The 14,863-nt window shown below is 45.5% G+C and overlaps 1 protein-coding gene across 2 annotated transcripts in view; it reads left to right on the top strand.

Annotated features, from left to right (window-relative positions):
* The first annotated feature begins 152 nt into the window (after positions 1-152).
* Positions 153-14,863, top strand: part of LOC118369186 (serine/threonine-protein kinase D3-like) — a 35,152-nt gene continuing 20,441 nt past the window's right edge. For both annotated transcript variants that reach the window (XM_052497446.1, XM_052497447.1), the window contains exons 1-11: positions 153-269; positions 550-752; positions 6,223-6,361; positions 6,517-6,648; positions 6,813-6,970; positions 7,131-7,335; positions 7,555-7,644; positions 8,556-8,703; positions 9,050-9,173; positions 9,944-10,021; positions 11,183-11,396. In XM_052497446.1, coding sequence (XP_052353406.1) covers positions 251-269; positions 550-752; positions 6,223-6,361; positions 6,517-6,648; positions 6,813-6,970; positions 7,131-7,335; positions 7,555-7,644; positions 8,556-8,703; positions 9,050-9,173; positions 9,944-10,021; positions 11,183-11,396 — 1,510 coding nt within the window. In that variant the 5' untranslated portion in view covers positions 153-250. The remainder of the gene's footprint in view (positions 270-549; positions 753-6,222; positions 6,362-6,516; positions 6,649-6,812; positions 6,971-7,130; positions 7,336-7,554; positions 7,645-8,555; positions 8,704-9,049; positions 9,174-9,943; positions 10,022-11,182; positions 11,397-14,863) is intronic.

Raw genomic sequence — 14,863 nt, forward strand, 5'->3', positions numbered from 1 at the left:
ACGTGTGTGTGTGTGTGTGTGTGTGTGTGTTCACACCCTGGGCTGAGGGTGTTAGTAGTGGAGGATGTACCACACAGAGGTGAGATTCTCAGTGGCTTCCTGTCACTGTTATAAACCTACAGCTTCACAGGAGGAAACCAAACCCACCAGTGTGAAGAAAAGGTTCACAACAGTAGCTGTACTTTTAAGAGTGGATGTTAAGGTGTCTGAAGGAGAGGAGATCAGGCCTGGAAGGTGTAAGCTGGACCATATGGACTCTGGAATATCAAGTAAGCTTTTGTTTCACTCTTGGAAACCAATGATCACCAATGTACTGTAGGTTCATGGAAGCTGAAGAAATGATGCATGTTCTCCGTAGCTTAAAGTGCCAGCAAAACGTCTTCACTTGAAGCTACTACATGCAGTTGTATGTGTAGTAGATTCATGCCCTCAGTTGTTTTCATTTAAACAGTGCTATATACAATAATCAGTAGTCTGATGCATTAACAAACCAATCAATCATATTGTTTATTGCTTTTCTGCCATGTCCCTCTGTGTCTGCACCTGTAGGTTCTCTCTCCAGCATGTCGATGACCCAGTCCAGCCCTGGTCGACCCCCCCACACCGCTGCCCCCGGGCCCCTCCAGGGTCCTCTCGGCACTGCTCTGGTCCAGTTCCAGCTAGGCCTCTTCAGGGAGGTGGTTCGGGTGTCAGGGGGGCAGCTCAGCTACTGCCATGCCAAGAGACTGGCTGCAGAGATCATAGAACGCAAGGTGAACCCATAGACCTACATGCAATCACCTCGCAAAGTACTGTCACCCCTGATAAAGATGAGAACAAAATACCATCAAATAAATAATACAAATACTGAGCTATAATGTATGCTCAAAATAAATGAGAGAATTGTATTATTTTAAGCTAATATAGAAAAGTAGGTTTTGTTTACCAAGTAACCATTTTTTTCCCAAAATGCAAGGTGTAAAGGTTATTGCTACTACTAAAGATTCCTAGAGATGAAATCAAACAATTGAATCTGCATTAACATTTTACTTTTTTAAGAAACTGTATTGTGGCCTTCCATGGTTTCCTGTGCCACTGGGGTATAAAAAAATGAGTTAACACACATGTCAAATCCATTTGTCATTCATCACCATGGGGAAAGCAGTGGTGTAAAGTACTTGAGTAGTTTTTGGGGGTATCTGTACTTTACTTTACTATTTATATTTGACAACTTTTACTTTTACTCCATTACATTCCTAAAGAAAATAATGTACTTTCTACTACATACATTTTACCTGACACCCAAAAGTCCTATTCACACACTTATCAAGAGAACATCACTGGCCATCCCTACTGCCTCTGATCTGGGAGACTCACTAAACAGAGAACACCCCTGGCCATCCCTACTGCCTCTGATCTGGGAGACTCACTAAACAGAGAACACCCCTGGCCATCCCTACTGCCTCTGATCTGGGAGACTCACTAAACAGAGAACATCACTGGCCATCCCTACTGCCTCTGATCTGGGAGACTCACTAAACAGAGAACACCCCTGGCCATCCCTACTGCCTCTGATCTGGGAGACTCACTAAACAGAGAACACCCCTGGCCATCCCTACTGCCTCTGATCTGGGAGACTCACTAAACAGAGAACACCCCTGGCCATCCCTACTGCCTCTGATCTGGGAGACTCACTAAACAGAGAACATCACTGGCCATCCCTACTGCCTCTGATCTGGGAGACTCACTAAACAGAGAACACCCCTGGCCATCCCTACTGGCCATCCATCCCTACTGCCTCTGATCTGGGAGACTCACTAAACAGAGAACACCCCTGGCCATCCCTACTGCCTCTGATCTGGGGGAGACTCACTAAACACACAGGCTTCTTTTCTGTAAATTATCCCTAGCCTCTGATCTGGGAGACTCACTAAACAGAGAACACCCTGGCCATCCCTACTGCCTCTGATCTCTGAGTGTTGGAGTGTGCCCCTCGCTATCCGGCAATAAACATTGTTTTTAATTGTGCCGTCTGGTTTGCTTAATGTAAGAAATGTTTTATACATTTTTATTTAACTTTTGATACTTACCTATATTTGAGCAATTACATTTACTTTTGATAGTTAAGTACATTTAAAACCAAATATTTGGAGACTTTTACTCAAGTAGTATTTTACTGGGTGACTTTCACATTTACTTGAGTCATTTTCTATTAAGTTATAATTACTTTTACTCAAGTGTGACAAATGGGTGCTTTTTCCAACACTGGGGGAAAGGCAAAAAGCTCACAAACGAAGAGAGAAAAATGGTTAGTGACCCTCATAAATCAGGCAATGGGCAAAACAAATTTGCTAAAAATATCACTTTCAACTATTAAGGCGGCAATTAAGAAGTTTAAAACCACTTGAACAGTGGTAAACTCGCCTGTGTATCTTGTCCCCACGCACAGTGAGGAAGATGCTTCTGGAAGCAAGGAAAAGTCCAAGGGCAGTTGGAGAAATACAGAACTGGGTCTCATCTTGGGGTCACCAAGTCTCTTAATAGACAATTAGATGCCAGCTCCATGGCAATCGGCTCTTCAGGGGCGTGGCCAGTAAAAAGGCCTTTATTTAGCGTGATCAACAAATGTAAACTCCTGGAGCTTGCTAAACTGCCCTGGAACCTGGCGCTATGGTGATATGAGACAGAAATAGAGGTCTTTGTCCACCCACACCAGCAGTGGGTTTGGCATTGAAAGATTGATGCAATGTGCAGAAAAGAACCTCATATCTACTGTAAAATATAGTGGTGGATATTTGATGTTATGAAGTTGTTTTGATTCCACTGGTCCTAGCGTCCTTGTTAAGGTCAACGTCATCATGAACTCTACCAAGTACCAGAACATTTTTGCCAAAAACCTGTTTGCTGCTGGCCGGAGGCAGAAACTTGGCCACAAATGAATCTTCCAACAAGACAATGACCCCAAGCATGCATCCGAATCCACCAAGAAATGTTTAATTGACCACAAAACCAACATTTTGCAATGACCATCTCAGTCTCTGGATTTCAGCGCCATTGGAAACCTTTAGTTTGAATTAAAGAGGGGAGTCCATAAGCACAGACAAAATATATCAAGGATCTGGAAAGATTCTGTTTGGAGGAATGGTCTAAGATCCAACCCAATGTGTTCTCCAATCTCATAAAACATCAACATCAGTGGTGTGCAAAAGAGCAGAAAGTAAATAAAAACAATATGGGGATGAGGTAGGTAGATTGGATGGGCTATTTACAGATGGGCTATGTACAGCTGCAGCGATCGATTAGCTGCTCGGATAAAAAACGTATTTTGTAAATACACAATCCATGTCTCATTGCCACGGTTTAAACATTGTTCTTCTTTAACCTGTCTCCTCCCCTTCATCTACATTGACTTGAAGTGGATTTAACAAGTGACATCAATAAGGGATCATAGCTTCCACCTGGATTAACCTGGAAAGTCTGTAATGGGAAGAGCAGGTGTTCCTAATGTTTTGTACACTCAGTCCCAGACCTGTGTGTTTTATTTTAGCCAACTACTCTGACTATCGTTGTGATACCATACAGTGGCTATATATAATCTTTCTCTTTCGGGCTCTCCATCTCTCTCTGTTTCTCTCTGTCTCTGTTAAGTCAGTTCAGCATACTTTATTGACATGGAAAGAAAATACATTGTCAAAGTAAATATATTAACGATGGTCAAAGACCAACATATTTGGTCAACTGTTTGTAATTAAGCAATACAAATGACAATGTCACTCATATTAACAGCAATTCCAACACATATTAATAAAGAATAATCACACTCTTCTCACTGTCTGTCCCTCAGGTTGTGGCAGGAGGCCACACATTTGGCTGATTAAAACACAGCATTTAGTTTTTTTCACCAAGTTTTGTATTTAAGTTTGTCTTCATCATTGAAGTTTTTTGCAAATTCTTCATATTGTTTTTTATCATTTTTGGAGAATAATGTATTTCTTATGTCAGAATATCTGTCACAGTTTGACAGAAAATGCAGCTGTCTCCATCTCTTCCTGGGTGCAGAATGAGCACATCCTGTCCTCTCTGGGCAGCCAGATGTGCCTGCGACGACCGGTCTATGGACAGTGCTGTGCTCAGTGAGTCTGTACATAGTGTTTTCCTCGGTTTTCAGTCGCAGTGGTCAAATAGCATTAAAGTTTACTTACATTTTTTTTGTGGTTGGGCCAGATTGTGAGTGCCTGAGGCTTTATTGGGTTGGTAGTGGTTAGTGAACCGAGCCTCAGAACCAGCTGGCTGGTGAATAACATTTGTTGTCTCTTTTTAGGATAATAATCAGAACTAGGAATTGGGCTGATTCAAATTCAATCAAATTTTATTAGTCACATGCCCCAAATACAACAGGTATTACAGTGAAATGCTTACTTATGAGCCCTTAACCAACAATGCAGTCTTAATGCAAATGCAAATAGTCTGGTTAGCCATTCGATTAGATGTTCAGGAGTCTTATGGCTTGGGGGTAGAAGCTGTTTAAAAGCCTCTTGGACCTAGACATGGTGCTACGGTACCGCTTGCCTTGTGGTAGCAGAGAGGACAGTCTATGACTTGGGTGGCTGGAGTCTTCGACCATTTTTAGGGCCTTCCTCTGACACCGCCTGGTATAGAGATCCTGGATGGCAGGAAGCTTGGCCCCAGGGATGTACTGGGACGTACGCAGTATGCTCTGTAGCGCCTTACGGTCGGAGGCCGAGCAGTTGCCATACCAGGCTGTGATGCAGCCAGTCAAGATGCTCTCAATGGTGCAGCTGTAGAACTTTTTGAGGATCTGAGGATTCTGCTCTGCATGCGTTGTTTGGAGTTTTTCTCTGTACTCTGAGGATGCTCTTGCAGAGTTTCAATTGGGTGTTTGTCCCATTTGTCAAATTCTTCTTTTGTAAGCGGACCCCACACTTCACTTGAATATAGTGCATTTGGTTATATTATTGAGTTGAATATTTTGAGCCATTTCATTTAATATATATTTTTAATGCCATAGAAAGCCCTCCTTGCTTTCTTTCAGTTACTTCACAGCCAGGTTGAATGTCCCTCTGGAGCTGATTCTTATTCCTAAATATGTGTAGATGTGTGTTGTTTATGAGTAAAGCCCAGTAAAAATTAATATTTTGGATCGATTTTTGTCTTTTTGAGATTGACTGTTAGGGCCCAGGTCTGACAACTGTTTGCAGATGATCTAATTGTTGGTGTAACAATTTTTTTTGTGGAGGACAGTAGCACCAGGCCATCTGCATACAGGAGGCATTTTATTTCTGTGTCGTTAAGAGTGAGACCAGGGGGGCTGTTGTTCTAGTGTTTATGCCAATTCATGTATACTGTATATGAATAAATAGACTTGAGTTCAGGTTGTTCCTGGTTCACTCCGCACAATTGGGAAAATACATGTCTATGTTTATTTCCAATTTTGACTGTTATTCCCCCCCCTCTGTCTCTACCTCACCTCTGTGAGAGATGGCCATGTTACTTCATCAGCCAGAGGGGCTGCCGTGTGGTTTAGCTGTGTCTGCAGCTAACTTTCCAACCACAGCCTTCCACACACACACACACACACACACCGCCGTGCCTGTCTCGCTCAAATCAGCCCCCTTATCCTTTGATCTTCTGACTGTTTCCAGGCAGCAGGTCAGTTGGCCCGTGTAGTCTTTGTGTGAGAACTTGTATGCGGTTTGTGTGAATAATCTGTATCTCTCAGATCATTGCACTTCTCCTGTCTATAGGAACAAACACTCAAACAAACACACACTCACACTTGTTTCCATCTCAATTGAAAATCTATTTTCTTTATTTTTTTTATTTAACCTTTTATTTAACCAGGCAAGTCAGTTAAGAACAAATTCTTATTCACAATGACAGCCTAGGAACAGTGGGTTAACTGCCATAGTCAGGGGCAGAATGACAGATTTTTACCTTGTCAGCTCGGGGATTCTATCAAGCAACCTTTCGGTTCCTGGCCCAACGCTCTAACCAATAGGCTACCTGCCGCCCCTAACGACAGCGCTCACATAGTTCCATGACCAGTCTCTCGCTATAATGGCCTACCCTTCCCTCAATGCCAACGTCTGTCTGCATGCTTTCGGTGATGTTAACCAGACAGACCTCCTCTATAATCTGTCTCTCCTGCTCTGCCTTGATTGATCGATCAGCCGATGTATAGATTTATTGACTAACTGATTGATCATGTTCTGTGTACTGCAGGCTCCAGACTGTAATGTGGTGGGTATTGGGGAGAAGGTCCTCCTGTTCAGACACCAGACAGGCTCGGAACACCTCCTCCACAGACTCACGGACCAGGATGCACTGCTGGACGGCGACCTCATAGAGATCATCCTCTCAGGTCAGACCGGGGTTGTGTCCCAAATGGCAAGCTATTCCCTGTAGTGCACTACTTATGACCAGGGCCCACATATAGTTCATTGAATGTACTGAAATGTAGTACGTTAAGTGTCCAGATAAAGTAATGGAATATCTGCTCTTTATGATCTGACTCAGGATCAGCTACTGTGACGGGGATAAAGATCCGCCCACACTCCCTGGCTGTCCAATCATATCGCACCCCCACCTTCTGTCATCACTGTGGGGAGATGCTGTGGGGGTTGGTACGTCAAGGGTTAAAATGTGAAGGTAAGGAAGTAGATACAGTAATAATTGATCCTTCATGTCTTTAATCGCAGTAAGAACCTTCACTATTTATTTCATGTTGAATTGTGTTGAATTCTTTGTCGTATCTACCATTTTACCTAAATAGATTGTCTTAATTATGTCTCACATCTCTCTCGTCTCTGTAGGTTGCGGGCTAGACTTTCATAAGCGCTGTGCGCTGCAGTTGCCTAGTGACTGTAGCCGTGCACGCCGTCGTGTGTGTGGCCCCAGCCTGTCCTTATTCCCCCCTGCCAGGCCCCGGACACACTCCCTCTCCACACCTGCAGGGGGCAGTATGGAGGAGGTCAGCACCAGTCATTATGGGCCGAATCCATTCCGCTGTTTAAGTGACATTTATGTGTGTGATTCTAAAATCTGACATGAAATATTTGTTATTCTCTCTCTCTCTCCCTCTTCCTCTCTCCATTTCCCCCTCTCTCCCTCTTCCTCTCTCCCTCTTCCAGATCAGTATGTTCAAGCCCGGGCCCAGACCTCCGTCGTGGGCAGATCAACCGGTGTGGCTGGGGCTGGTCCAGGGAAAGGGTGGTGTGGCGGGGAGGACCAGGGTGCCACACACCTTCCACATCCACAGCTACACCAAGCCCACCGTGTGCCAACATTGCTACCACCTCCTTAAGGGCCTGTTCCGTCAGGGCCTGCAGTGCTCCGGTGAGAGGGGCCTGAGGTCAGGGGTTGAAGGTCATAGTTCAGATTGGGAGGTTGTTCACTGGGGTACTAAATACATGTATGATGCTTTTTCTAATCATACGTTTCTGAAGCAGGTATGTCAATCACTTGGTCAGATTCCAGATCTTGTGTTACAGCTGTGTCAGTAGTCTATGCACTGAAGTTGATCTCTCGCTCTCTCTCATTCATATATATATATAGACTGTAAGCTGAACTGCCATCGTCGCTGTGAATCCTCCCTGGTCCCTGCTGACTGTCCTGGAGTGAGGACGAACGCCAATGGGGAAGGAGGTGCAAGACAATGACAAACATAATGGCCTTAAATGTTAACTATTCCTAATGCTTTCAAGATGAAAGAAAAACTGCATATGTAATTGACTGTGTACTGTATTTACTTATTCAGTGACAGTTTAGTATTGCGATTTAGTAGTGGTTTAGTATTGTGGTTTAGTATTGCGATTTAGTAGTGGTTTAGTATTGTGGTTTAGTATTGTGGTTTAGTATTGTGGTTTAGTATTGCGGTTTAGTATTGCGGTTTAGTATTGCGGTTTAGTGTAGTGGTTTAGTGTAGTGGTTTTGTGTTGTGGTTTAGTGTTGTGGTTTATTTATTTATTTATTTCACCTTCATTTAACCAGGTAGTTCTCATTTACAATTGCGACCTGGCCAAGATAAAACAAAGCAGTTCGACACATACAACAACACAGAGTTACACATGGAGTAAAACAAACATACAGTCAATAATACAGTATAAACAAGTCTATATACAATGTGAGCAAATGAGGTGAGATAAGGGAGGTAAAGGCAAAAAAAAAGGCCATGGTGGCAAAGTAAATACAATATAGCAAGTAAAACACTGGAATGGTAGTTTTTCAATGGAAGAATGTGCAAAGTAGAAATAAAAATAATGGGGTGCAAAGGAGCAAAATAAATAAATTAATTAAATACAGTAGGGAAAGAGGTAGTTGTTTGGGCTAAATTATAGGTGGGCTATGTACAGGTGCAGTAATCTGTGAGCTGCTCTGACAGTTGGTGCTTAAAGCTAGTGAGGGAGATAAGTGTTTCCAGTTTAGTGTAGTGGTTTAGTGTTGTGGTTTAGTGTTGCGGTTCAGTGTAGTGGTTCAGTGTAGTGGTTCAGTGTTGTGGTTTAGTGTAGTGGTTTAGTGTTGTGGTTTAGTATTGATGCAGTAAAGATGTTACACAGACTCCGTGGCCAGTCTGGGCTATAAGGACGACACAGAGGAGGAGGATATGAGATGCAGTATGACATCACTAGAAGACCATGACGATGAGCCGTCTACTGAGGACCCATTTGCTGAGATCAAGGAGGTGGGACAACAGCCACCAATCACGTAAGAGGGATAACAAAATGCTGGGCTTTGATAGGACGTAAAGTTCAGTATGTTTCCACTTTGAGTTTTGATGATTACTTACTTATGATAGAGTATAGTACATCAGTGTCTGTCAACTGAAGTTGTAATAGTTCTCTCTCCCTCTTTCATCCCCCCTCCCTATCCCTCTCCCTCCCTCCCTCCCCCCCCTCCTCCCTATCTCTCCCTCCATCCCTCCGTCCCTCCCCCTCCCCTCCCTCCATCCCTCCCCCTCCCTCCCTCCCCTCCCTCCCTCCCTCCCTCCCTCCCCCTCCCTCCCCCTCCCCTCCCTCCCTCCCTCCCACTCCCCCCTCCCTCCCTCTCCCAGTCCGTGTTTCAGTAGTTATATTCCTCTGATGCGGGTGGTCCAATCAGTTCTTCACACTAAGAGAAGGACCAGTGGAGTCCTGAGAGCGGGCTGGCTACTGCATCACACCAACACCGACACACTGGTGAGAACACACACACAGTAGCTGCAGAGGGGGGAGGGGGGATGCAGAAGAACATTTGGTTTGCTCGCGCTGAAGACGTCTACATCGGTCTGCTAATACAGGACCAGTAAAGGCCCAGTGCAAAATATAAAATCCATGGATTTGTAAATGTAACTTATTTCTATGTGAACTGAAATGGTTTATTCGTTTATTTTACTAGACTCTCTTAACCAGAGCAATTTACAGCAGTGAGTGCATACATTTTCACTCTGGTCCCCCGTGGGAATCGAATCCACAACCCGAGCATTGTAAGCACCATGCTGAGCCACATCGCAAACCACTTGATGTCTCAATGTACTCAGTTACTGTATTGAACATTGTTTTTCTTCATGGTGATGGAAAGTCTACAGGTTCTAACCTAGATGACCAGCCTATATACAATACAGTAACGTACATTTACATTAAGTGGTTTGTAAGGATGGTAAATGAAAACTGCACAGAAAGTGGTTGTTTTCCATGTTATTTCATCAAGACAAATATTAATTTGATGTGGCTGTTTTGGGTCTTTGCCTAAAACAAAAGAGGGCTCCCAAGTGGCGCAGCGGTCTAAGGCACTGCTTCTTAGTGTTAGAGGCATCACTACAGACCCTGGTTTGATTCCAGGCTGTATCACAACCGGATGTGATTGGGAGCCCCATAAGGCAGCACTCAATAATATATATTTTTTATCCCCCCCCACACACACAGAGACAGAGAACACCTATAACATACTTTCCTATTGTTTTTGTCAGAGGAAACGTCATTACTGGATATTGGACTGGAAGAATATTACTCTGTATCAGAATGAGACAAGCACCAAGTACTACAAGGTAGGTCACTGGTTGTTGCTTAGCCTCAGACCACACTGCCCCTATCTGAGATATCTACTGCAGCCCTTTGTGCTGTTGTCTGTGCCCAACAATTTTTGTACCATGTTTTGTGATGCTACCATGTTGTGTTGCAACCATACTGTGTTACCTAATATAATGTTTACATACCCTACATTATTCATCTCATATGTATATACTGTACTCTATATCATCTACTGCATCCTTATGTAATACATGTATCACCAGCCACTTTAACTATGCCACTTTGTTTACATACTCATCTCATATGTATATACTGTACTCGATACCATCTACTGTATCTTGCCTATGCCGCTCTGTACCATCACTCATTCATATATCTTTATGTACATGTTCTTTATCCCCTTCCACTTGTGTGTATCAGACAGTAGTTTTGGAATTGTTAGTTAGATTACTTGTTGGTTATTACTGCATTGTCGGAACTAGAAGCACAAGCATTTCGCTACACTCGCACTAACATCTGCTAACCATGTGTATGTGACAAATAAAATTTGATTTGATTTGTTGCTGCCATGCTATGTTGTTGTCTTAGGTCTCTCTTTATGTAGTGTTGTCTCTTGTCGTGATGTGTGTTTTATCCTATATTTTTATTTAATTTATTTTTAATCCAAGCCTCCATCCCTGCAGGAGGTATTTTGGTAGGCCGTCATTATAAATAATAATTTGTTCTTAACTGACTTGCCTCGTTAAATAAAGGTCAAATGAAACATTTAAAAATGGGATGAGAATCATCTGGCGTTTACCAAACCAAGGCCAGTCAGTCACCTCAACACGACAGTACTGACCTCTAGTGGCCAAATAGAATATCAACAAATGTTTTTTTCTGTCTTCCACCGTTCCTTATTTTGTGCTCCCGAGTGGCGCAGCGGTCTAAGGCACTGCATCTCAGTGCTAGAGGTGTCACTACAGACCCTGGTTTGATTCCAAGCTGTATCACAAATGGCCGTGATTGGGAGTCCCATTGGCCCAGCGTCGTCTGGGTTAGGCCGGGGTAGGCCGTGATTGTAAATAAGAATTTAATATTAACTGACTTGCCTAGTTAAATAAAATTATCCCATGTCTCATTCTTTTCCTTACATTTTCATCCATTCTCCTTCCCGTCTTCCCTCCCTCCATCTCTAGGAGCTTCCTCTGTCTAACGTGCTGCAGGTGCGAGGCCCCGCTCAACTGTCTGGCCCCTTGTTGCCAGACAACAGTGCGCACTCGTTCGAGGTGGTGACGGGCACGCTGGTATACTGTGTGCTGGCGGGCAGGGACGGGCAGGCCTGGGAGACCGCAGTACGCCAGGCTCTGACGCCCGTCCAGAGCAGCGGGCAGGCGGGCAAACAGGGACAGGGTGAGTCAGAGAGTTAGCTTGCATGTTTGGACTGTGGTAGAAGTGTAGTCAAAGACAGTACCGTATGAAGATGGGCAGAATCACACTTGTAGGCGATGTCATGGCGACGTTGGCCAGCTAAACTCATGTGCATAAACATGTCATCCGGTCTAAAGGTCGACTCGCGGCGAACTGCACATGTACAGGCCGTCAAATCAAATGCACTCCATCCATATCAAATTGTTGATGAAAATGAAAACGTTAGTATGTCACTTTTTTTACGAGGTCAAATAAGGACTGAAAACTACGTCATTTTTTTTTCAGCAGCAAGAGAGAAGTTAGCACAATTATTCAATAGGTTTCTCCGCAATGACCATCTCAATATGATCAAATTGCTTCTCCGCATTTCTCCCTTTGTTATTGGTTAATCAAACCAAGTGATTGATAGTGAATGGTTAAGAGGTGGGGACCCTCAGCAACAGGGTTCCAGCCAGTGAGGGGCCGAAGGAGGTACGTGCTGGTGATCCACATGCCCGTTTGTGCTGCTGCCATTCCCCATCACCACACGAGAGACAGAGAGTAGAGGAACAGACATAGATGTCAATGGGCAATTTATTTTCATCAAGAAACTGAAACGGCAATGGCAATGGTAATGGTCATAGGATTACCAGCTGGAATGTTGATTATTTCTCCAATGTGCTTATAATTTGAGAGTTTATTGCTGTGGTATCTTATCACCACACATTTGCTTCTTGCTTGTGACTTTCATCAATAATCAACGAGTAAGACTCATTCCCAATGTCCTTTATTAGTTCAGGCCCTATAAATGCATTTATGAGCTCTGTGCATTTTGTTATGTGGATATTGATTCCTTTATTAGCAATGTCTTCAACAACACATCCCAGGTGATCCACAGTTGCAATGCTGGAGAGACATGTAAATATGTGCAGCCATCTGTAACTGATCGTTTAACTGTGTTATTCTCCCGTACAAATGTAGTTCCTGTGTCAGACAATGTTCTTGCATTAGAAAATGGAGCCGCATTTCTCTTGTGTTTCTCGGTTTTGTGCATGAGAATTAAGATCGGCGTGATGGACTCGATTTTTTTTTGCAATAACGTTACACACCGTAAGCTTGTCTGTCTTCTCCTGGGGTGCTCTTAGTCCATTCCTTTATATCCCGTTCTCTTTCCCTGTCTTTGCGATATTTTCGCCCATATTACCTGCCATTCTGACAGTAGAATCGTATCTTGCCAGTAAACTGTCGCGTCAAACCGGTTCGTTCCTCTGACTTCAACTTTCTGCCCAATGTTCGCTAGTTAGCTGGATACATACACAGAGGAAGCACATTGTTCGATCCTCTCTGAAACTATTGGACGATTATTTGTCAGTTTCTCTCCCTTCCTGTGTTGGCTTTAAATATTTGTAGGACTGGGGGCGGTCAGGATACAAAGAAAGAAGCAAATACTTTTGAGGGAGAAGTAATGCAGCTATCTAGCGCTGCTGTTCGTTGTTGAATCCATGGTGCGGCACACTCTCTCGACTGTACCACACACACTCCCCCCGTTCGCCCCTCACTTCCACTGACTGTACCACACACACTCCCCCGTTCGCCCCTCACTTCCACTGACTGTACCACACACACTCCCCCCGTTCGCCCCTCACTTCCACTGACTATACCACCCCCCCCGGTTCGCCCCTCACTTCCACTGACTGTACCACACACACTTCCCCCCCCCGGTTCGCCCCTCACTTCCACTGACTGTACCACACACACTCCCCCCCTCACTTCCACTGGTTCGCCCCTCACTTCCACTGACTGTACCACACACACTCCCCCGTTCGCCCCTCACTTCCACTGACTGTACCACACACACTCCCCCCCGTTCGCCCCTCACTTCCACTGACTGTACCACACACACTCCCCCGTTCGCCCCTCACTTCCACTGACTGTACCACACACACTCCCCCGGTTCGCCCCTCACTTCCACTGACTATACCACCCCCCCCGGTTCGCCCCTCACTTCCACTGACTGTACCACACACACCCCCCCCGGTTCGCCCCTCACTTCCACTGACTGTACCACACACACTCCCCCGTTCGCCCCTCACTTCCACTGACTGACTGTACCACACACACTCCCCCCGTTCGCCCCTCACTTCCACTGACTGTACCACACACAGCCTGCCTCCCCCTGCCTTCAGCCCCTCACTTCCACTGACTGTACCACACACACTCCCCCGGTAGTCGCCCCTCACTTCCACTGACTATACCACACACACTCCCCCCGTGCCTCACCCCTCACTTCCACTGACTGTACTGGTAGTCACACACCCCCTCATATGCCTCGCCCCTCACTTCCACTGACTGTACCACACACACCCCCACCCGGTTCGCCCCTCACTTCCACTGACTGTACATGAAGCTCCTTCCCCACCACTCACTAACTCTCAACAGCAGCCTGCCTCATATGCCTCACTGTCTGGTAGTCAGCAGCAGCCTGCCTCATATGCCTCACTGTCTGGTAGTCAGCAGCAGCCTGCCTCATATGCCTCACTGCCTGGTAGTCAGCAGCAGCCTGCCTCATATCCCTGGTAGTCAGCAGCAGCCTGCCTCATATGCCTCACTGCCTGGTAGTCAGCAGCAGCCTGCCTCATATGCCTGACTGCCTGGTAGTCAGCAGCAGCCTGCCTCATATGCCTGACTGCCTGGTAGTCAGCAGCAGCCTGCCTCATATGCCTCACTGCCTGGTAGTCAGCAGCAGCCTGCCTCATATGCCTGGTAGTCAGCAGCAGCCTGCCTCATATGCCTCACTGTCTGGTAGTCAGCAGCAGCCTGCCTCATATGCCTCACTGCCTGGTAGTCAGCAGCAGCCTGCCTCATATGCCTGGTAGTCAGCAGCAGCCTGCCTCATATGCCTCACTGTCTGGTAGTCAGCAGCAGCCTGCCTCATATGCCTCACTGCCTGGTAGTCAGCAGCAGCCTGCCTCATATGCCTCACTGCCTGGTAGTCAGCAGCAGCCTGCCTCATATGCCTCACTGCCTGGTAGTCAGCAGCAGCCTGCCTCATAAGCCTGACTGCCTGGTAGTCAGCAGCAGCCTGCCTCACTGCCTGGTAGTCAGCATCAGCCTGCCTCATATGCCTGACTGCCTGGTAGTCAGCAGCAGCCTGCCTCATAAGCCTGACTGCCTGGTAGTCAGCAGCAGCCTGCCTCACTGCCTGGTAGTCAGCATCAGCCTGCCTCATATGCCTGACTGTCTGGTAGTCAGCAGCAGTTGGTCACAGTGAAATTCATGGATGATTAAAAAAAGAGAAATGCCGTGGCGGCCGCAGTGCAATATAGAAGTAGCCCCAAAACCCGCAACCCATATATGCTCACCTGCGATATCGTTTTCAACGTAGAACAATGTACAGGAAAACCGCGAACACGGCAAACCTTAATAACATGTTCAACTACGTAAGACATTGGAATCTAGGTCATGCCTTT

This window comes from Oncorhynchus keta, chromosome 35 (assembly GCF_023373465.1).
Source record: "Oncorhynchus keta strain PuntledgeMale-10-30-2019 chromosome 35, Oket_V2, whole genome shotgun sequence".
In the NCBI taxonomy this organism is placed as follows: Eukaryota; Metazoa; Chordata; class Actinopteri; order Salmoniformes; family Salmonidae; genus Oncorhynchus; species Oncorhynchus keta.